This window comes from Plectropomus leopardus, chromosome 12, assembly GCF_026936395.1.
Source record: "Plectropomus leopardus strain MGB_pleo_1.0 chromosome 12, ASM2693639v1, whole genome shotgun sequence".
Taxonomy (NCBI): domain Eukaryota; kingdom Metazoa; phylum Chordata; class Actinopteri; order Perciformes; family Serranidae; genus Plectropomus; species Plectropomus leopardus.
The window spans coordinates 21,718,470-21,742,243 of record NC_142187.1 but is presented as its reverse complement, the minus strand read 5'-3'; the positions used below and the strand labels follow the sequence as shown (position 1 = coordinate 21,742,243).

General features: G+C 39.6%; 1 protein-coding gene across 2 annotated transcripts in view; it reads left to right on the top strand.

Annotated features, from left to right (window-relative positions):
* clcn2a (chloride channel, voltage-sensitive 2a) overlaps window positions 1-23,774 on the top strand; it is a 45,696-nt gene that overhangs the window by 17,910 nt on the left and 4,012 nt on the right. Inside the window, exons 3-20 of one of the 2 annotated variants that reach the window (XM_042496982.2) lie at window positions 4,732-4,863; window positions 7,744-7,872; window positions 8,225-8,358; window positions 8,711-8,791; window positions 11,048-11,071; window positions 11,554-11,632; window positions 13,358-13,483; window positions 14,019-14,103; window positions 14,507-14,608; window positions 16,087-16,189; window positions 18,103-18,258; window positions 18,341-18,410; window positions 18,505-18,615; window positions 20,234-20,447; window positions 20,622-20,755; window positions 21,574-21,818; window positions 22,232-22,343; window positions 22,976-23,022. In XM_042496982.2, the coding sequence (XP_042352916.1) occupies window positions 4,732-4,863; window positions 7,744-7,872; window positions 8,225-8,358; window positions 8,711-8,791; window positions 11,048-11,071; window positions 11,554-11,632; window positions 13,358-13,483; window positions 14,019-14,103; window positions 14,507-14,608; window positions 16,087-16,189; window positions 18,103-18,258; window positions 18,341-18,410; window positions 18,505-18,615; window positions 20,234-20,447; window positions 20,622-20,755; window positions 21,574-21,818; window positions 22,232-22,343; window positions 22,976-23,022 (2,084 nt within the window). Of the gene's footprint in view, window positions 1-4,731; window positions 4,864-7,743; window positions 7,873-8,224; window positions 8,359-8,710; window positions 8,792-11,047; window positions 11,072-11,553; window positions 11,633-13,357; window positions 13,484-14,018; window positions 14,104-14,506; window positions 14,609-16,086; window positions 16,190-18,102; window positions 18,259-18,340; window positions 18,411-18,504; window positions 18,616-20,233; window positions 20,448-20,621; window positions 20,756-21,573; window positions 21,819-22,231; window positions 22,344-22,975; window positions 23,023-23,774 lie in introns of those variants that run through there. The other variant, XM_088085495.1, reaches the window with a different exon arrangement.

Here is a 23,774-nt window from a genome sequence, read left to right as displayed (position 1 = left end):
TTATTATTTTAAAAAAGGCGTTTTTGTCTTTTTGTAGCAAAAAAGCCAAATTAAGCTTTTTGAATGTGAGAACTTTGTGGTTTTCTTCATCTTCTGTGATAGTACACTGAAGATCTTTGGGTTTAAACTGTAAAATCGCCTTAAAAGTAATTGAAAAGTGGCTCTTTATAACTCCAGAACTTGCTTGAGGATTATCACATTTTTAAGTTTTCTTCAGTATCAAAGTGAGCGAGTAATAGTTGTCTGTACATCCATTCATTCGTTGCAAAAAGAAACAGCTAATCCCATACTTTAAATTGCCAGTTAGCAAAATGAAAACAAAACAGACTCAAATGTAAGCCCAAAATCTAACTGTGAATCTCCAAATATGGGAAATGTAGTTAAAGCTGTCTCAATTCTGTTTTTTGGGATCCACAGTTTAAGACGTTAAAAACCTCTCTAATTGAGCAAATGATCAATCAATTTATTTGGCAATAAATGAATTAAATGATAATTAAAAAAAATTTAAATTATAAAATAAATATAAAATAAATTATAATAATAAAATATTTGTTTAAAAAAAAAGTTAAAAAAGCCCCTTTGTTTTCCTTCTTTTAAGGGACATAGTGAGTGTGTGTGTATATATATATATAGGCCTATAATGGATGGAAAGAAAGATGGATATAGCTCAGTAGAAGTGAGAAAAGGAAAGCACAGAGAACAGCAGTTTGTTTTCACACGTGTTTGCACAAGTGAGCCAACATGGCTGTTTTCTTGGCTCCGTTTCTGCCTCTTTGCCCTTGTGACTAGTGATCTGATTAAAGCTTGATACATTGCACCATAGGTGAACGCTACACTATATCAGCCTTGCCTCGCTCACTCGCTGTAATAGACGCCATTTAAAACAATCACTCTCAGATCAGGAGCCAGCCTGAGTGATTTGTGTGCTCGCTGTCTGTGCGCCGTGTGCTCATAGATCAAGCTGTGTTTGTATTTTTAGACCTGTCTTTAGATAGACGCTCAGGCTGGACGTGTTCTGCTGTTGTCCCGTTAAATAATGTGTGAGGAGAGAACCTTCAGATTGGGTGAAAGTGGGAGTTTTAGTGTTTTCCGCCGCTCATGTATCTGTGTGGGAACATCATCTCTGTGGGTGATGGACTTACGAGTGTGTGTGTGCCTCGGTTGAGATCAGTAACTGGAGCCGCAGCTTTTAAACAAGGCAGCCTACACATGCAGCCAAGGGCTCTGCTTGCGGTCGTGATGGCGAGCTAAAAACATGCACTGCCTCACTGCGCTTACATTGACTCATAGAGTGAATCTTTCTGGGGTGTTATAGCTGACGGTACTTAGATCTGCTCCCAGGATCAGCATCATGATATGTATTATGTCCCGTGTTATGCATTTAGTTTGAATAAACTCACTGTAGGTGAGAAATATCCCGTGTTTCTAGGTATTATTCCTGATTACAGCTTGTTGGCTTCAGGTGATGCAATGCAGAACTAGCAGAGGTGGAGAAAATGTCTGGCGTTGGGGGTGATTTTTATAACGGGATCAGGAGAAGACATCTGTGATCGCCGCTGAGCCTGCGGATGTGAGCGCGAGCCAAGTACGGAAGTATGTGCAGGTGCCAGTCGAGAAGTGTGTGAGAGACACAGGAACAAAGAAGGAGAAGCTGCAGCTTCGTTCACATGGGAATGTCCAATGAACTGTGAAATAAAAAATATAGATCCAGTGAAGAACATGGCAGTTTAATCTGAACAGATAGATTTATCTTGTATTGTTTCTCTGTGGTGTGAGTCGTCTGTGTAGTGGGTTTGCGTGTGTACGTTGTCTGTTGGCAGCTCACCATCCAGCAGGTGGCCTGGCTGCCGGGCAGCTCGTCCCGTCATGCACACACAGTTGCGCCCCACCTCCCTCGGGAGCCTCAGTATCCCCCCCGTGACCTGAATCCTGCAATAGAAAGTCTGTCGCAATGTCTGGCTTTTATTCTAGTTTATCGTTTATTATATCTGTTCAGGAGCAATGTCCTTCAAACAAGAAATGTTCGTGAACATAAAGCAGCACCTTTCTTTTTTTTAACTATAATTATAAACATTGTACAAGCAGCATAAAATTAGACTTTATTGTCCCTAAGGGGAGATTATTTTTCCAAGAACTGTACACGTACAGCAAATTCAGCAGCATACAATATCCACATGGGCGACATCATACAAACTGTAGAGTGACACACAGTAACAATATGGACAAACACAGTTGACACACAGACAGGGATGTACCCTCAGGCCTGTTCAGTGAGGCCTTTTATCAGACACACATCTGACAAATGTAAAGAAAAGTACAACTATGAGAGTTAAGTAAAGGATTAGGGGGATAACAATGTGTCTGAGTGATTTTTGTCACATGTTATATGTTTATTTGATTTTTAGAAACAATTTGGTGCCATTCATTTTAATTTTTAAAGCTTTTTTTAAACTTTTCTTGAGCAAAATGCTGAGATGCAGAAGTTTAAATTTGAAACTCATTTCAGCCTTAAAGGATAAGTTTCATCAGTATCAATATTATATTTTTTTGTGGCTGCAAAAATTAGGTTTTCCATTTGATTTTTGTGAACGTGATATCTCTGACCTGATTAGATTTTGAAGGTCAAAGGTCATTGTGACCTCGCATCCATCTCATTCTCGTGAACGCGATATCTCGAGAATGTCTGGAGGGAGTTTCCTCAAAGTTGATACAAACATCAAATTGAGGTAAAAAAATGAACCGATTAGAATTTAGTAGTTGAAGGTCAAAGGTCAAGGTCATTGTGACCTCACAAAACTTTTTTTTTGCCATAAAATGTGAATTGTGAATTCATGTGCTAATTAGGAAAAATCTCTATATATCACAAGTCTCTAATGTGATATATTGATGAATAATGACATTTTATATCTGAAAGGTCAAAGGTCACCTTCACTGTGACATCATAATGTTCTGCAGAAACAACGTTTCTGGCCATTACTCATCATCATAGTTCAGGAACAGAACAAGAGACAACTGGTCAGATACTGAACTGGTGACCCTAACCTTGGGTGTCCACTTTGAATTAGCTGATTGTAAAGATCTTTGCTGCTGGATTAAAAATGTGTGTGAAGCATCTGTTTTTTACAGACATGAGTTCACCGGTGTGTGAAGACATACAACAGTGATGTGGTCTAGTTAATATTTTTGGAAGAATGATGTAATGAAGGACACAAATTAATAACCTCCAAGGTTAGGAAGACAATACTCATAGCGTCAAGTCATTGGTGTTTTTATTCTTTGTATGGACAGTAATACTGACTGATCACTGTCTTCTGTGTCTCTCTCTGTTTATTTATCTCTTTCCCCTCACCCTGTTTTACCGTCATCATCACATCTGTTGCTCTCGTTGTTTCTCCTAAAACCCGACAGTTTTCTATGTGCCAAATGTCACTATATAACTTCCAAGCAGGACAGTAAAAAAAAAAAACAATTTTTAAGAAATATAGATCTGGTAAATGTGTTAGTAGCACATTTTGTGCGTCTCTGGGGACGGGCACATCTATGAATGCTCTGGATGTTGAAGTGAATTCCAGGCTTTGGCAGTGTCCGCAGACAAGAGGGAAGAAATGAGTCCAGTGATGCTTCTTTTAGCTGACCCAGCTCGGAGTTATAGATTATAATGTAATGGCAGAATTTATAACCGTGACCCAGCTTTGTTTTGTCTGTATTCTTCATATTTGAGGCGGATGAAGATAAAGCGATGCCCTCACTCTCAGCATATTCACCACATAATAAGCTTCTTTAGTTTGTTATTATTTTGTCACTGCTCACTCGCGCCGGGTAAATAGATTATATCTGTCCGTCCACTGTACTCACTGTCTTTGTAATTCATCATTCATCTTTAGTTTTTCATTTGAAATTGGATCCTTTATTCACACAGCTTGAGAACAGTAGTTCATTTTTCTCCATTTCTTTATTTGTCAGAAGATTAATATTGATAAACCCCTGTTGACACTTGTGTTTCTACTAAATTAGACTAAAGTATTGTTTTTTCCTCAGGTATAGCCTCCCAAAATCTGTCACAATGATGTCACCAGAGTAGAACCGTAGACCGTAATTTGCTACATTTTGTCTTTAAATCTCTCAGTAGTTCAGAAACAAAATACATTTCTGACTGCATTTTACCACAAAAAAACTCTAATCTGGTTGTTGGTCTGTGAACTGAGTCCAAACTAAATGTAGCCCCAGGGTCCAATATGCAAAGGAAGGCAAGGCAAATTTATTTATATAGATTTCATACATAAAGGCAACCCAAAGTGCTTTACAGCTTACACAGGTGAGCACAAGAAACAACTGATAAAATCGATCTAAACAAGCAATCAAAGCACAGAGAATAGAAACAAAGGCAAACAGCCTAAAGCACATAGAGTAAAACAATAAAAAAAAACAATAGAATAATCAAAATCACACAGAATGAAGAACAAGGAAACAAACAAATAAGAATTTATTTAATGCATTTAAGTACATAAAGCACTTTGAATTGCTTTTGTTGCTTTCCCTGGCCTGGATCCATCCATTCATCTCCTCTCCCGTCACGACATATTCGCTTCTTTCTTCTCACAGACACAGTTGGTTCTCTTCGGTCTCACACTAATAAAACTCTTTCTTCAGTCTCTTTTCACACCTTCAGGATTGATTTCAGAGATTTTACTTTTGCTTTTCCTCTTTGTCCTTCTGTCTCCGTTCCCTCAGTGTGTGCGTCTCGCTGCCAGAAGTTCCTGATCTCGCGGGTGGGGGAGGACTGGATCTTCCTCATTCTGCTGGGGCTGCTTATGGCTCTGGTCAGCTGGGTCATGGACTACGCCATCGCCTTCTGCCAAGAAGGTAGGAAAGAGACAGAGAGCCAGAAAGAGAGAGGGAAGAGCTAAGAAGACAGATGGATACATGGGCAATGAATGAAGGGATTTTCTTTGAAAGTATTAAATCCACAGGGAGCCAAGCTTTACAGCAAACAGCTAAAAGGCCTTGTCAGGTGTGAAGGTACATTTTAAAATATTAATACAAATTGACTGTCAATCTGCCGCAGAGTTATACATATCTGGAGATAGCTAACAAAGTGGCTTTCATTAATATTTAAAGGATCAATAAATATGATTTTTACTCGCACAAAGAATCCAATTCATCATCTTAACACTGACACTTGAATTAATTCTCCAGGCGTCCAAACTAATTTAACGACAAAGAAAATCCTGAGTTCAAAGACAAAACAGCACGCTCCTATACAGATAAGTAGTAGATTTAGTCCCTCTCTCTTGCATCAATAAAATATCTGTAAATAATGAAAATAACAACAGAGAATCATAGCTGTGTATTTTTTTTGAAGGTTGAATGTATATCCATGAGTATATGAGCAGGTATAACAGCTGACAGTTTACACTTGTACTCGAGGAAAATGTATTTTTTACACAGCTGCAGTTTTATTATATTTAGTTGGTAGAGATGACGTGGTTATTTTAGGAATATTCCCCTGATGGAGTCTAGACACTCTAGCAGTGGAGGTGGAGAGCGGCTGAAGGACGAGGATGGTGTGATGAGGAGCAGGACTGAGCATGGATGAGCTGCAGACTGGAGGTGAATGAGGAGGTCACGTCTGTTTGTCCTGCAAAGACAACTGACGGCAGCGGAGAAGAGATTGGTTGTAAAATTTGACAGCAGAGCTATGATTGGCTAAGGGAGATTGTGGCAAAATCTGGCTGGATTACTTTCGGGTCACATCTATGTCTGCCGATAGAGTGGGAGCCGGAGAGGAGCAGAGAAATTTGTGAATGAAATAAGCATAAAAAGAGTCTTCCTGACTGACCTTTCACTACGCTTCTTTTGGCAGCAACTGTTATTTTTTTAATTCTTATTCTTATTCTTATTTTTCATTTTAATATTTCTATTTATTATTTATTCATTGTACAAAAAACATTACAAGCTTATTAAAAACAATGTATTGTTACATATCAATTCATTTTAATAACAATTTGAAGTCCAAAAATAATCACACACATAAAAAAAAATAACCCAAGGTTGTGTAGCAAAACTTTTTTTTTCATCTCTCCTACTCAATACATCATCTGACGACGCCTTAGATTTGTCTCATGACCCTTTGAAGAGGGGTTTTCTTTAGGTTGTGAACCACCAGCCTAAGCCAGAGGTGGAGCGAGGTGGAGCCTCTGAGGCTCCAGCCTCATATGTTTTCTCAAATCTTCTATTTACAAAAAAAAAAACCCTTCAACTTTGTATAATTCAGATAATAGTCAGGATAACCATTTTGTTTGACCTACTATGCTGCTTCCAATAAAAATGTAATATAATTTAGTAAATGTTCTTGATCGCCTAATAGTATTTAAGAGTAAATAAGAGTATTGAAGAAAGTATTCATTGCTAGGATGTTTAAATTGCTTTTAGAGCAGCTTAATTGTTAAAACATAGATTCAATTGTTACAGATGTATCAGCTCAACATTCATTCTGTGAGATAAGATGTGCTTTATCGTCCCTGGGGGAAATTATGCTTGGGCAATAGTGCTACACCCAGCTGAAATCAGCATGAAGCAATTTATGTTGTTTTATGGTCTCAGACTAATGAATACAACTGGAAATCAATTACACACAAAACAGGATGTAAGCTCCACAGAGGCATCATGTTTTTTTCAAAATGATGTACAGATTTTTAGTTAATTTTATTTGTGTAGCACATTTCATACTTTATAGTAAAACATAGCAAATATTAAACTATGATTTAAAAAAAAACTTATGTTACTCCAAATAAATAAAATATTCTTCTCCTGGCATTCTTATCTCAAATAGCTTGTGAATAGCGTGTATACCTGCCAAAAATTGAGTGGCAGAAGCACGCCCCCGCTTTCCCACCCCTTGCAAAGTTTTGGAAAAATCACAGAATTTGTTTTGTGTTATAAAATCAATTGTTACGGTTATCTTCTGAGGATAACCTTTCATATTATGTAACTGGCATGCACAACCTGGAAAAAAAAGCAGACTCTCAAATGTGGATAAAATTTTAGGGTCTTAAATCAGGCTCAGGTCCCACAGTCAACAGTCACACAGAAAAAAAAAGTCAAAAATGGTTACCAAAATAAAACAGAAAACACAGGGAGGAAAAACGAATGACTCAGGGAGCTTGACAGGTCCTAACAGTAACATTTTTTATCTAATGTCACATTTATTTTCTGTAGCAGCTGATGCAACAGGGCTCCAATATGCGCTGATGTGCAACATTTTTTTAACCATTTTGTACATTTCTTAACTTTCTCCCTGTGTTCTGTGTCTCCCTCCATGTATGCCAACAAGCTGGATTTATGTTTGAATTGAGTTTGAATCCAATGTATTCAAATAAGAGAAAAATAATGTGACAGTGTGATTTAACACGTTGGATGATGAAAGTTTTCATACCGTGCTATGCCCCATTACAACTATTTAACTGTGCTGCATTTTTGAGATGTGGGAACACTGCAAGCTGCTTTAGGTAAAGTAAAATTCATGAATGAGGCAGAGACGGGAGGTCAAAGGGCATCGAGGAGCAGAGGAATCGGATGAATAAATGCGGTTGATGAGAAACTGTTTTCTACTGCATAATACTGAGATGAAGTTGTGTGTGTGTGTGTGTGTGTGTGTGTGTGTGTGTGTGTGTGTGTGTGTGTGTGTGTGTGTGTGTGTGTGTGTGTGTGTGTGTGTGTGTGTGTGTGTGTGTGTGTGTGCAGCACAGAAGTGGATGTACGGTGGACTGGACAGTAACATGCTTCTGCAGTACATCGCCTGGGTCACCTACCCTGTAGTGCTCATCACTTTCTCAGCAGGATTCACACAGATACTGGCGCCTCAGGCTGTGGGTAAGACACACACACACGGTTATATGCATTTAAATAAGTCATGCATAAACATGTGTATTCGTATCTCTAAGTCTTGGACGTATTTCTGTATTTGGATAATGTTATTGGCTCTATGATGCAGCGTAAGTCTTCCAAGGACACACACTGTACTGTATGTGTCTTAGTGGTCACATCTGCAGGAGATCCGTACAGTAAACCTCTGATGAGATGTGCATACAGAAAACTATATGAATATCAATCAGCTCCCTCGCTCTTTTTTCTTCCCCTCATCCCTCTCTCTGTAATTGCTTTCTTTCAACTCATCTTTTCTCCCCACTTCATCATCCCACCTGACCTCTCTTTCGTGCCCCAGGTTCGGGTATTCCTGAGATGAAGACGATACTGAGGGGGGTGGTCCTGAAGGAGTACCTGACGTTCAAGACGTTTGTGGCCAAAGTCATCGGTCTGACCTGTGCTCTGGGAAGCGGGATGCCTCTGGGGAAGGAGGTTGAGGGTTTACTTTTTTCTTCACCTCTTCCCATTACTCTTCTCGGCTGCAGAAATTACACATGACAGATTGCTTGACAGTTTTTGAAGTTTCCTGTCGGGGAGGATATAATAATCTTGCTTCTTCTGGTCTCATTAAAGTCATGCCTGCGAAAATTAAAAAAGGGATTTACTGCTAATAATACTTGCATTCCCCATTTGGAGGGTTATAAATTTGAATCTGAGCAGGCTGTAATCGTGCGAGGTTTTTGAATATTGACCGTGAACCTGAATGCAGCATGCTCTGCTAAAATGTGCTTTCAGTCACATCCTGTCTACTAACATCCTTATCTCTCTCCATCCTCCCTTTCAGGGCCCCTTCGTTCACGTTGCCAGTCTGTGCGCTGCTCTCCTGAGCAAAGTCATGGCTACTCTATTCGGAGGGATTTACATGGTAAGGACAGTAACCATATTTAAGAAAGAAATGCAGATTTACAGGCTCACTGATGCATAAATGAGTTACTGAACCTTGAAGGACTTTTACAGATTTTATCTCTAACTGAAACATTTACCAACTAAATGTGCTCTCTTAGATATTAAAGTAAAAGAAATGTTTTTTTTTAAACAAGTATTTTTGTTTGACTTTTTACACTGCATGTAGTACAGCAAAAACAAAAACTGAAAACAAGTATGGTACAATACAGAACATTCATTGAAAGGTATCATCTTGATAAAAATGCTATGACAGAACATCACATTGAGTGATTTTAAGATCTAAAATAAATAATCAGGGTATGAAAATGCTACCTATACAATTATTGCTGGTCCAGAAGAAACAGCAAATGAAAATATATATAATTATGTTGTCATCAAAGCATTAAGACAAGTAGACTTCTGTAGCCTTCTCCCCTTCTAGTAATTTCATAAAACGCCTCCATATTTTAACTAAGGTGGAACATGTACCTTTAATTAAGTAAAAAAAAATCGTTAAATAAATAAATAGTCATTCTTAGCGTCCCGAGGCGACGTGACACTTTCTCTGTGTGTGTTGTAATCTAAGCTTCTCTGTTCTTTGTTGTGGTAGATTGTCCAGCCATGTGTCAACTAAGATTAATTTATTTCGCCTCTGCGCCAGCGATTGCCATGGCCAGAGGAATTAGGTGTTTGAAGGTCAAAAGTTAATGTCCGTGTGACCTTACAGAACATGTCTGTGGCCGTAACTCAAGAACAAATATGCTGATTATGACAAAATTTCTCACTAAGGAAGAATGGATGACATTATATATCCAACTTTACATCATAATGTACCCCAAAAACATTTTCTAGTCTTTAGTAAATGCCATAACTCAGGAACAGAAGGGGTGACATTTGGTCGCATACCGAATACCTGACACTGATCTTTGATGCCCACCTTTCTAAGATGTGTGAAGCATCCGCTATAAGAACAACTTGACTGGTGTGCGGAGGCATACAACTGTGAGGCAGAAATTCTAGTTTATACATATCAAAAGTTATTTCTGGATACCCTTCATACAGAGCAGGTATAGACCATTGTCTTTAATTTACAGAAACGCAGCTATTAACCTAATGACCAAGCACTCTGCGACAGAGACATGGAAAAACTTTCTTTTAAGAGGCAGAAACGTTGAATAGAACCATGGTCGCCCATCAAGAGCCACATGCATTTCCTACTGATTAGCTAATTCCTGCTGATAACACCGTCCCAACCCATGGTGGTTGAATGATGTCGTTGTGTAAGCATAGCGCCCTCCTTCAGGTGTACCCCCAGATAATACTGTTGACTCTGTCAGCACTGTTTGCATTGTTAGCACAGTTAACTAATAATCGGCAGCTTAGCCGCCTCCATGTTGAGAGCCGTGTGCACACAATCCCGGCTCGACCCTTAAATGATCGATATGCTTTTAACACTGATGATTTAAGTAGTTGAAAACATTTTTTTTCAGTCAGAATGATGACTTTGGAGTGGAAATATTTCAACATGACATCTCTTTTATGTAGAGCCAGTTACTGTGATTTTTAAAAACAGATTTAAAGTATTGCAGGATGGGTTCTTCCTTTAATCCTTTCACTTTTTGTAGCTAAATAGTCGCTTTGAAGAAATGAGGATGAGCAACATTTACCCACATGGGAGGATTTTTCTTGATCTTTGTGTCTTTCCCTTTGGTCTTCAATAGTTTGAAGCGGCAAGAAAAGCACACACACACACACACACACACACAGTCCTGGTTATTCTTTAAAAAGTCTTTGATGTTTCCTTGACTTTCTGCCAATCCTCAGGACATACTCTCACCTTCACTCATGTGAGGCCGCACCCTGGACTTCAGTGTGCTGTGCTCCTCCTTCATGTTCCAGCAGCACCAACATCACTCTCCATCAGTACGGAGCAAGATAGACTGCAGTGATGAGGAGGAAGAAAACCTCAAGTCAGCACAGTTAGAAAGCCTGAAATAGTCCAGGGGGTCGACTGTGCAGCCATTAAACGTAATCAGTCTGGGAAAATGTTAATTCAGTTCGCTGCTGAATCAAGACTGTGTTTGCTGAAGCTCATTCGCCGCTTGTTTGATTTTGTGTGGTTTGGATAATAAGTTGGACGTCCTCCAGGAGCAGAAATGAAAGGTAACCTCTAACACTCGCACCGATCGCTCTCACACATATTTCTGTCTTTCTTTTCCCACTTTCACTGCTAAAGGAAGAACCCTTTGAGGGGAGCAAGGTATGAAATGCACGAGCCAGATAGTTTCTTTATTGGCAATTTCATCAACATTAATAATCCATGCTGTCCATTTCAGAAGCTGAAATAGATTGATGCTTTTCCATTTGTCTGCGCTGTTTGATGCTGTTCAGTGAACCGTCGCAGCGAGGCATCGATCTGTGCCGTCTTTGCTTCTATACAAACATCTCATTCCCACGATTCCAACACTCAATCCTGGGTTTTCAATTATGGCCTCCCATTTCCCATCATCCGTTTGTGTAATCTCTTCGAATGTGAAAAGATACAGCGGCAGCTTCACAGTAAAACTGTTGCATTTGTGAACAGTTGGTGACTTTGATTTTTCACGAGAAATGCATTTGTTGTGTGTTTGTGGCACGCACGCGTACACCTGTTGGGATTTGAATGTGTGTGTGTGTATTTGCTTGAATGCATGGCTGTGTGTGTGTGTCTACCTGTGTGTATATCTGACTCTTGTCGGACAGAACGAGCTGAGGAACACGGAGATGCTATCGGCTGCCTGTGCGGTGGGTGTGGGCTGCTGCTTCGCTGCCCCTATTGGAGGTAAGACAACATGGCTGCAGCCTCTGATTGAATGGTATCTAATTATGGTAGATAATTACAGCAGCTAATAAGATAAAGAGAATATGTGTCCCACTAGCAGGAGAGTGGTTGCCAATCTTGGTCAGTCCATACGTCTAACATGTTTTGATTCAGCGACTGTTCTCAAAGACGATGTTTCACATTGTTCTCAGGGGCTTTCCTTTAGAGTCACTGTCATGTCAAAATGTGCCCTCTGATCCAATTTTGTGTTTCAAATCAAAAACTACCGTCAGTACACAGTGTTGTGTTGTCCCAAACTGAACATGACTTTCTTGCACTTAACAGAAATGACAATCACAACATTAGATATCTTCTTCTTGTGATTCTTGTTCTTCCTCTTTCTTGGATTTTTTTTCTTGTTCTTCTCATTCTGGTTCTCGCCCTTCTTTTCCTCCTCGTTTTTTTCATGTTCTCCTTCTTCTTTGTCTTATTTCTCTCCTTATTGTTTTTCTTCTTCCTGTTCTTCCTATTCTATTTGTTCCTCTCCTTGTCTTTCTTGTTTTTCTTCTTCTTTTTTTGTTCTCATTTTTTCTTCTTGCTCTTATTCTTGTTCTTCTTGTTCTTGGTCTTGTTCCTCTTGTTGTTGTTCTTAATAGAGTGCTTCAGTAATGAGTCCTAAAACCCCGTAATGAGTTAGCATTTTTGCTCTTTTGGTTCCCTCGTCCTGAGGTCATTGGGATTTCTGAATTAGTTTTTGGTTAGATGCCCGAAATAAGGTCTGTGGTTAACAGAGCTTGTTCTACAACAGAAAATACAGCAGTAAAAACCACAGGCTGTATAAATAATGGGCATAGCTACCATGATGTCACCCACTGTTAGGTGGACTACCATTTGAGTCTTGAGTTTGGCTTCTTGGCTGTCACTATCTTGGTTTTTTTGGAGGTGGAAGGGACATTGTTTGGATGAGAAGTTGGAGCTGTGGAAGAGCAAGGGGTGGATCTGAGCGTGTCTGAGTGCAGTGACACCTTGCTGACCTCCCCTACAGTTGTTAGTTAGCTGTAGAGACCAAACCAGGCTGTAAACATGCTTATTTCTGCTCTAAAGTTGGGCATTTTAACAAAGGGGTCTACTGGGATTTACTCTGTTTTGGATCCAGCCTCAAGTGGCCACTCAAACAACTGCAGTTTTTGGCACCAACGCATTGGCCTAATTTGTCAGCCTCGGAGGCAGCGTGTGAACACACTTATGCACTCAAAAAAGCAGGTATAAGTAAGCAACAACTGGAGTTGAGACACAGTTTCTGATCCCTGTATGTGTTATCCCGTTTTTTTAAAATGATGAATCCTAACGGATAAAAAAAACAAAAGTTGCACTCAGTAGCCATTCTGCAGCTTTCAAATTGTATCATATGATCTACATCTGCATGTTAAGTACAAAACCTTAATTTAACCAAATACAGATTAAATTTCTTTTGCAAGAGTGACCTGAGAGGGCAGCACAAACATCACAATACAAGTAGACCAATATAACTGTCTGTTACACACTACAAATGAGTGAATAAAAAATTTGCGTAATATGCAATACAAAAGGAAAAGATTGAGATGCAAACTTGTCATGGAAATGTGGATGTTCAAATTTCTATTTTGGCCATTTTCTATATTGGCTGTTTGAACCATTTTATTGAATTTTATTGAATTTTATTTTATTTTATTGAAGTGTCTGTTTATGTTTGTTTGTACATTGCAGGGGTGCTGTTCAGTATTGAGGTCACTTCAACATTTTTTGCGGTGAGGAACTACTGGAGGGGCTTCTTTGCTGCCACCTTCAGTGCCTTCATATTCAGAGTGCTGGCAGTGTGGAACCAGGAGGAAGGTAAGGGACAAACAATTTGTTTATGACCTTATTGCTCATTTTTAATAACTGTTTTTTGTATTTGTGTATCTGTTTGTCTTTGTGGTTTTGCTCTGGTGTGCGTTTTTTCCCTAGCTGTCTGTATTGAAAATAAACAATGTCTCAAAATGATCTCCTGAAAAAAGTTAGGGAATGTCATTTGAGTTATATTATGCTTTACATTACTAATCACTTTAATGGGGCAGTGGTCAATATTACAGGGTTCCCGTGGATCTTTAAAAAGTCTTAAAAGGCACTGAGTCCATCAGTCTCAAATTCAAGCCTGAATTGGCATTAAAATGTCTTAAATCAATCTTTTAATTGTCCTAAAAATGCGTATACATTGGAGGTGGGATTTTTATTAACCTTTTTTTCTGATATTGTATTCAAAAAGCTCAAAATATTAGGTAACTTAAAAATAATAATTTACTGAATACCTCTTGCATTAGCATCTGTAACAAATGGACATATTGCTGTGCAGTGTACACAGAGTGACAACAATCCCTTTTCTCCCCAGAGACCATCACTGCTCTCTTTAAGACCCGTTTCCGTCTTGACTTCCCGTTTGACCTTCAGGAGCTCCCAGCGTTCGCCATCCTCGGGTGAGTGTGTTTCTCTGTACTGACGCCACATTAAACCCCTGATCCCAGAGCAGTTTGGCACCTAAGAGATCAGAGTCTCTATGTAATCTTGTCCTGGTCACATTCCTACTGAGAGTCTGAAGGTTGATTTGTATCCGAAGAATCGGGCATGAAATTAACTTTTTACTCTTTTCATTGAAAGTAGAAGCTGTATCGACATGGTCACATTACAAATTTGATTTGTTTGATGCCAGAATGTTTTAATGGTGAAAAATGAAAAAGTAACAGAAGTTGGTTTCTTGTCAAAGAACCCAAGAGAAGTGACCTAACCAGGCGCAGTTAAATTGTTTTTTAGCAGCAGTGAGATTGCTTTGTTTTGTCCTGAGATGTTCTACCAAACCGGTGTGTCTTTGTGTGTCCGTAGGATTGCCTGTGGTTTTGGTGGTGCTCTGTTTGTGTACCTGAACCGCCTGATTGTGGAGTGCATGAGGAAACAGAAGATGATCAACAAGTTCTTGCTGAGGAAGTGAGTATCTGATTTCTGATGTTACACAGCTTAAACACTTTTGTTGATCAAACTGAAGGAAACATTGCATCAGCACACTCAATTCAGTATAAAAATCCTATTTAATTAGCGAGCTTTCAGCCAGACCAACTTTCGGGGATCAACATTTTGAGGAAGGCCTTTATTCACTTATTTGAGGAGAGTAAAATAAGAGGATGGATATCACTTTCTGTCTGTACATTAAGTGGGAGGCCACTTCCAACAGAGTGTTAGCTTAGCTTAGCATAAAGATGAGAAATAGGGGGAGACCGCTAGCTTGGCTCAACTTGTCATTGTTACACTTTGTTTTTTGTGAAAATAGCCAGTACAAGATAAACAAATACCTTTGAGCTTTAGAGGTTCTGGTAGGTGACTTTTGTCACTTTGGGAGAGAAAATGGCTCGCTGTTATCCCCTGTATCCTGTCTTTGTGCTAAGCTAACTGGCTAACGGACAAATATGAGAGTATCAGTCTTCTTATCTAACATTTTGCTAGAAAACAAATAAACATATTTCCTAAATATTGTATTACTCCTTTAAAGGAGCTCTCTATGATGTTCAGAGCGTAGTCAGAGGTTGTCTGCGCACAGCTCTCAACATGGAGATGGCTTAACCAGCAGCAAGAATGCCATAGACTGTATAAAGTAATGGACATAATAGCAGCTATGATGTCTCCCACTGGTTTGTGGACTTGTGTTTTGAAGCCTTGAGTTCTGCATTTTGGCTGTTGACATCTTTTGTTTTTGGAGCCGGAAGTGACGATATTTGGACAAGATCTTATTTGAAGATAACCCTATGCTAACCTAATGCTAGGTGGTAGCTTGGCTAGCACCATGCATTTACTGCTATGGCTAACAGTGATGATGCTAATACTTATTTTCATTAGCAAAGAAACAGGCTTAAAACTGTTAAAATGAAATGTACTTACAGACAAAACTGCTTCTGCGACAACGTCATCCCAATATTAGTTGTAATCATCGTATGAGCACAGTGCATAGCGGTGGTGGTTAGCTAGCCAGTGGCCGGACATCTACCACAACAAAAGACAGAGAAGCTCGGATTACGGCACACACAGAAGCAGCATGACTGTATTCTTTGCTCACGAGGCGATTACGTCACCATATCTTTACATAGCGAATAGTTGTTTGCTGCTATGTTAATGCTCTGAATATCATAGAGAGCTCTTAAAATAAATATCGAGACACATCTAGAAAAGCCACTAAACTGTAAATAAATCCAAGAAGAATCAAAGTCCTGCTCACATCCCCCTAAACTTGTGTTTAAAATTGGCTTTGGAGTCTCAGGCGTCAGTGTTAATGTAATATAGGGGAATGTAGGTAAAGTCCTTGTATGAATTGGGTCAGTTTCACACATCACAGGGAGCTATTTATAGTTTCTCACCACCCAGAAATCAAGTATGCACACACAGTGTGACAAGCACACCCATTAATGACCCCGCAGTCCATCTCTTCCTGTCAGGCGCCTGGTGTATCCCGCACTTGTCACCCTGCTGGTCTCCACTCTCACGTTCCCTCCGGGCTTCGGGCAGTTCATGGCCGGACAGGTGAGAAAATACTTTCACGCTCCTCTGACAGCATGAAAGCCTCGACTGTTGTTGGGTGATTGATGTTAATTTTAAATGAAGTGAGAGTTGGTGTCAGGTTGAGGGTCATTTTGTGCTCCTTTTAACATGATATCATAAAGTGTTCAATAGCTCCCATGTTTCCTGTTATAAAGACAAAGAGAAATTAAATACCTTTTTTAATAATTGCAACTGAAAATTGACACTTATTAACACAGTCTTATCATTTTCTATTCTTTTCAACTCAGTTGATGAATATTTAAAGTTGCGAAATACAAAAATTGGCTGATGCAACACTGCAGTATTTGTGCAAAAATAAAACAAAGAAAGAAGCCTCTGGTTCAGATTAGGCAGATACTCCAGACACATTGTTCTGCCACTGCAAACATTTGACAATAGACACAATAAAGTGAAATGTAGTTCAAGCTTTTTTTAGAGATGCAGAGCACATGCTTTTTGTGCTGGTGTTGCCTGTGCACCTGTCGCAATGCACAATGATCCAAGCCATTTAGATTCATTGTGTGACTTTCAGACTGTCAAAACATGTTCAAAACATCTGTCTGTCTGAGTTTAGAGAATAACTTTTATTTGCCCTGTGCAGTTTTCAGACAGTGGCGCTCATTTATTGAAAGAATACTGACACGAAACAGAATAAGACAAGCGGCTGCACTGGCATTAAGAAAGTTTCACTTGTTTCTAGACAATATTTGAAACAAGTGAAATTGTATTATAAAGCAGGTAATCTCTATCAACAGATATCTGCATATGTACGCAGAATTTTTAGGCTACAGGACAAGATTTTCTGTATCGGAAGTAGGTATGGACGATATGTCTGTAAAATAAGATCACAATATTTCAGGGTATTTTTGTGATAGATATTCTCGACGATGTGACAGAAATACTGAAATTATTTTGTTGTTAACTTTAAGACCATACAATGTATATGTATAAAACAAGTGTTATAAGTTTATATTTGTCAACATAAATAGAGTTCGCCCTCAAATATTCAGTAAAAACTGCGGAAAATAATCTCTCAGTTCATTAGTTTGTAAAAAACAACAGTTACTCATAGTGAGATTCAGATTCTGTATAAAATATAAATATTACAACAAAATAAAATCTATCAAAAATTACACATCTACTTTAACAAATACAAAACATTGTCTTCAATCCATAAATGTGTGTGTGTGTGTGTGTGTGTGTGTGTGTGTGTGTGTGTGTGTGTGTGTGTGTGTGTGTATAACTGAGTTGTTTTCTCTTTACCTGGGCCTGTATGCGCTGCTATTATTCCTCCAACATATTGTTGCTTTTGTCACAGTATGAATTGTTCTTATCACATTAAAAATAATACCAATATTATTGTGGATGCTATGATTTGACACGCCACTGTTTGGAAGTTTTCTGGTTTCTGTTTGTAGTCCATTTGTGATCTGAGGTTGTGATATTGTAAAGCATGAGATTCTATTAAGACTCTATTAAGGAGCAGGATACTCAGAATTATCTTACTCTTATTTTATTATTATTTTTGTCATCATTTAAAATTCAATAACTCTCAAAATGGAACTTAAAATTGAGTTTGCAGTGCGCATATTACAAAAAAAAAACTTTCATTCCATTCAGTACACTTTCAGTACACTTTATTTACCAGGATGATTGAAGTGGATCATTATTGTTATCATTAGGGGAGTCATGGGATGTTCTGAAAACAAACTATTCAACAATAAAACAATTAAAATACCAGTTGTATAAAATGCAGCAGCGATCTCCAGGTACGTACTGTATATGTCAACACGGCCTTTACTGCTAACGTCTCTGGCCTCTTACACACGTCTGTCAAGTCTGGTGGAATAACAAACAAACATTCAGCTAACCTTTCTCTCATATCACCCCGCCAGCTGACGCAGCATGAGTCTCTGGTCGCACTTTTCGACAACCGCACGTGGTGCCGCCAGGGCGTGGCGGAGGAATTTGACTACATCAGCCACCACCACGCCTGGAAACATCCACAGGTCAACGTCTTCATCACACTCATCCTCTTCATCATCATGAAGGTAGGCCTGCGACATGTGTCGAGACAAAGTTGTAAAATTTGATGACTTGACGATTCGTCTCACATTTGTCTCTCTGTCTCAGTTCTGGATGTCCGCCGTGGCCACCACCATGCCTGTTCCCTGCGGAGCCTTCATGCCAGTTTTTCTTATCGGTGAATCAAATCTTTTGTGTTTTCTGACGTTTCTGCTGCAGTGGTAATAAAGAACCTCTTTAAATAACTTCCTCTATCTGTGTGTGACGGACAGGTGCAGCATTTGGCAGACTTGTTGGAGAGATCATGGCAGCCATGTTTCCTGATGGCATACATGCTGACGGCAGCGTGTATCCCATAGTTCCCGGCGGTTATGCTGTGGTTGGTGAGTTCTGTTTTTTATACCTTTGCGCCTGTGATAGCAAGTAGGAGGCATTATGTTTTCAGGTTCTCCGTTCATCCGGTTCTTGTGAACACGAAACCTCGAAAACGCCTTGAGGGAATTTGTCCACATTTGGCTCAGACGTCCATTTGGACTTTAAGAAGTATTTCACTGATATATAGAAAGCCTGCACATAAAACTAGGCCATCTCTGCAGTAGGAAGACACAAATACTTTTGGAATTGCTACATGACGAGAGAAAACTGAAAAAAAAGGTGTATTCTTGCTCAAAAGGTAGAAAACTTACATCAGCCAGAGTGCAGCACGTCTGACGTCACGTGGAATCGTCCGTGTGAAACAATGGCGGCCGGCCAGATCACGTTACAATTAAATGGTAATATTAAACATGTTTCTGAAAACATTTGAGGCAAGAAATAAGCAATACAGTTACAGAATCTCGATGTACTGTATATATGATGAGCGCTGCCTAGTTTGGCACAAACGTTCACTTGGACTCAACGATGGATTGATTAGATTTTAGAGGTCAAAGGTCAAAGTCACTGTGACCTAGCATCTGTCTCATTTACGTTAAGTGCAGTATCTCAAGGCCTTGTGGGAGTTTCTTCAAATTTGGCACAAACGTCCAATTGGATTTAAGAACAAGAATTTGATGGTATACGGTCAAGGTCAGTGAGGTCATTGTGACCTCACAAACATGTTTTTGGTCATAAATTAATATTTTTTTTAATAATTATGACAAAATTTCACACGTGTCTAACAGGATATAATGATAAAGTGATTATATTTTATATCTAATAATATATTATATTTAAGGTCAATTTCAAAGTGACATCATAATGTTCCGCAAAAACACTTTTTTGGCTGTTACTCAACGTTATATCTCATGAACAGAAAGGGAGACATCTGGCCAGATACTGAATCGATGACACTTATTTTTGTTGTCCACCTTGAAACTGTACTGATTGCTGAGATCTCCTGTGTTGCTGTGGGAAAATGTGTGTGAAGCGCCCACATTTTCATACTCAGATGAAAACTAACTGCAACTTGAGTGGTTTGGGGAGGCAAAAAATTCAGAGGCGGTTATTCTCGTTTTGCACTAAATTCACCATTTTGTATCTAATCTGCCTTGATAACTAATTTCCAGGCCACTTTTCACTTTTCCTCTCTGCTTTGTTATTGAAGTCATCCCCGCTGCACAGCTGCAGCCGTTTCTGTCACTTCTTACCGGTTATAGAATATGACTGATGAAAACTGATTCCACTTAAATTGAATCACATTTTGGACCAAAGTAAAATAGAAAATCGTTCCATACAAAATTGCCGTGGTCGTGGCTCACTGGTTAGCGTGACAGGATGGAGCTAAATGTTATGAATTAGCATGACATCCTGCAGAAAATCTGATTTGGATTTGCTGTCTTGCTAGAAAATCTTCTCTGATTGATAACACACAGATAGCTCACACATTCAACATCACATCTTACACAGTCTAATGTTTAATCCTGATTAAAAAAAGAGATGCCTGATCTCCTCTATTAAATTGTATGAATGGATTTTAAAGAGACAAGACAGAAAAAGATTTTTCTTTAATTCCCTCCTACACAGGTGCTGCAGCGTTGTCTGGAGCAGTCACCCACACTGTATCCACAGCAGTCATAGTGTTTGAGCTGACTGGTCAGATCTCCCACATCCTGCCTGTGATGATCGCTGTGATCCTGGCCAATGCCGTGGCCCAGTCGCTCCAACCATCACTGTACGACTCCATCATACGCATCAAGAAACTCCCTTATCTGCCTGAGCTGGGCATGGGGCATCACGAGTGAGTCTTCAGGATGGCGCTGTCCCTTACATTTTTACTCTTTATTCCAAGTGATTCTGTGCCTTCTTTTGTTTCGTATCTCCCCTCCCCTTACCTTTCATTTCCTTCCCTTTGTTGTATCCACATCTCTCTGCTCCACCTTCTCATCACTTCCTCTGCTCTTCCATGTTTCAGGAAGTATAATATCCGTGTGGAGGACATCATGGTCAGGGACGTGCGCTTCATCACTCTTAACTCTTGCTATCGGGATCTGCAGGAGATGCTGCTGACTGGTCATCTCAAAACACTGGCCCTGGTTGAGTCCAGCGGTAAGAATTTGGAAAAAAAATAAAATAAATCTTGTGTTTTCCAGCTAATAAGTTCCAGTTCTAGTCACCTGTAGCACCATTTCAAGAACATATTCAGGCAGAGACAAAAAAAAGTATTGCAGTGAGTTGAAACTGAATTAGAGAAGCACTATCACTGATTCTGATTCAGTTAACTTTAGCCTCGGATAGGTGTTTTAGAGGAATTTACAACCTTCATGAAGTCAGGATATATTGCTGTGCTGTTGCGTTAGACTACATAAGTTTTGTCTGAACAGCTCACTGAGGCCGTGATGGAGGGGTCGTGCAGGCATACAACAAATCCCCGTTACGTCTGTGAGCTTTGTCTGCCACATTTCAGTCTCAATGTTACAATCACAACAATTCATGCAAATTCAGCCAAACCCCATGAATTCTGCGAGACCTTGCAATTTTGTCCAATCATTGCAATTTTACCACAAATTTGAATATTTAAAACAGGTAAAATATCTCTTCAGTAGTGCTGCCTGCAGTGTATTGATCCGCTCCCCTCTCTATGTGTGTTTAAGTTTAGTTTATTTGAAAAGGGACAGTGTAAATTTATGAATACACAATTTATAGGCTATTTTTTATCTATAGTCCCTTGGCCAAGGTTTTACGGAAGGTTTCCCAAAACACAACAAAGCAAAATAACAAAGAAAGAGGGCATACTACTACTATGAAATCAGGCATTTTATTCCACAAAAATCACAAAAGCAGCGTACAAAATTGTGGAGGGACTGACATTTATATCATTCTCCTTCTTAAAATTCCCTGTCACCTTTTTCTTCCTCGTCCTTCAGACTCCATGATCCTGCTGGGCTCCATAGAGCGCCTGCAGCTTCAGTCGCTGCTCTCCCTTCAGCTGGGCCACCAGCGGAGGCTCGAGTACCTCCGCCAGCTGGCACAGGACAACGGCACCCACGATCACCTGCCCAGCCTGACCACCGACAGCACTCCCAGCTCCCCCTGCTCCCACACCCACATCAACGCCTCGACCAACACCAGCGCTCGCCAAGCGGTCCGCTTCCTGGTGAGCACCCAACAGGTGTGAGGCGTCCGGGGGCGCCAGGGCTGGGCTGGGGCCAAGTCTGGCTTGGGTTGGGTTGTAGCGGTAGAGTAAAAGTGGATCAGCATGTGTGAAGCATGTAGCAGTAGGTAAAGGCACAGATGGAGTTTGTGGACAGCTGTCGTGGTAAGTGTTTACTGTTAACTGTATGAATGTCCTTTATTTCTACATTCACATTAACACGTGTCTTCTGTGTCTCTGTCGTCTGTGCCCTTACCTGTGCTGTTTGTTTGTTTATGTGCATGTGCTCGTATATGTCTTTTCTGTGGCTGTGTGTGTGTGTGTGTGTGTGTGTGTGTGTGTGTGTGTGTGTGTGTGTGTGTGTGTGTGTTTGTGTGTGCGTGCATGCATGCTTGTGTCTGGCTTCCTCTGTTAATATATTTTCCATGTAGATCTCCACAGAGGAGTCTTCCTCCTTCAGCCCGGTGGTTTCCAATGTTCAACTTCCTCTGAAGTCTGCCTTGAAAACTGTGTCCGCCATCAGCGACACAGAGACGCCAAATAGTATGTACTTTACATCGCTGCAAACATACATATTAAGACACATAGGAACACTGACATGCGATACTGAGAATTGAAACTAATCAGATTGAAAATAATCATTTATCAAATTGGCATTTGGGAAAATTGGCTTGATTTCTTTGAAAAACATGGGAGGAAGACAATGATTAACAAGAAATTGCCTCAAATTAGCAAGAAATTACTTAAAAAGTTACAAGAAAATTACCTGAAAATAAGCAAAAATACAATGGTTAAATAAATAAATGAAAACAAGAAAATGACCTAAAAAGGTGCTATAAATGTTAATATAAATAATAGCAAATATATATTTATAGTTAGTTTCCTTCACATTTTTCCTTTAAAATTTTTTTTCTTATAAAGTTTTCTCTTTCTTTTACCGTTACTGTATTTTTTTATTATTTTCAGTTCATTTTCTGTCAGCTTTTCCTAATTTCTTGCAATTTGTAGGACATCTTTTATTGCTCGTTTCCTTTATGCCCACATTTTCAAGAGAAATCAAACCAGTTTGTTCAGGTTTTCAAGGTTAAAATGCTTGTGAAAACGTAGCCAAAAAAACTGATGGCAATCCAGGTTTCAAAGGGTTAAAAACAGATTATTTTTTTCCTCTCTCTGAGGCTCTCAGACCCTCTCCTGTGCCGACCAAGACCAGGAGCTGCTAGAGGTGAGAAAGAAAGACAGATACAATGTATCCGTGGGTGCAAGTGTACTGTATGAATGTGACATCGTATACGTGGGTGTGTGTGCTCTCTCTGAGTCCACGCGTATGCCGTCCTCCTCCTCCTCCTCCTCCTCCTCCTCCTCCTGCTGACGGGCAGGATCCACCCACAGGCAGCAGGGTTTTCCTGTGTGATCTCATGCTGTGGCGTTTTGTTTTAAAACTTCTGTGAGTCACTACACACATTCACTGCCAGTCAAACGTCTTTGAACATCCTACGTGTTAGCATCTTGGAGAAGACCGGACAGCACTCCAGTTTGACTTTTTGATGTTGCCCCACAGACGTTTCTTAACTTAAAACATCTGTTACATTTTATCAAATAGTGCAGTGGCCATTAAAAATGTGCCTGTTTGCTTGGCCTTATATCTAAAAACCTCACACTTGACATTGCTCTTCCTTGAGTCATCAGCAATAATCGCCACAACATAGTTGCGTCCGTTAATAATGCTACATTGTACGTGTCATTTGCTAACAGATAGCTATTTGGCACGGCGCTGTTTCTGTGAAAAAAAACCTAAAAGTTACATTTCCGATGCTTGAAATTTTTGAGTTTACTACAATGCATCATCTTCGCTCTCTTATTCTTCGTCTGTTCTTGAAAGAACTGTAGCCATGGATGTATAAAGAAAACTGGATACAGTGTTAGAGGCCAGTCATTCCTATCAAAGTTGCTCAGTGGTGCATGAAACAAAAAAAG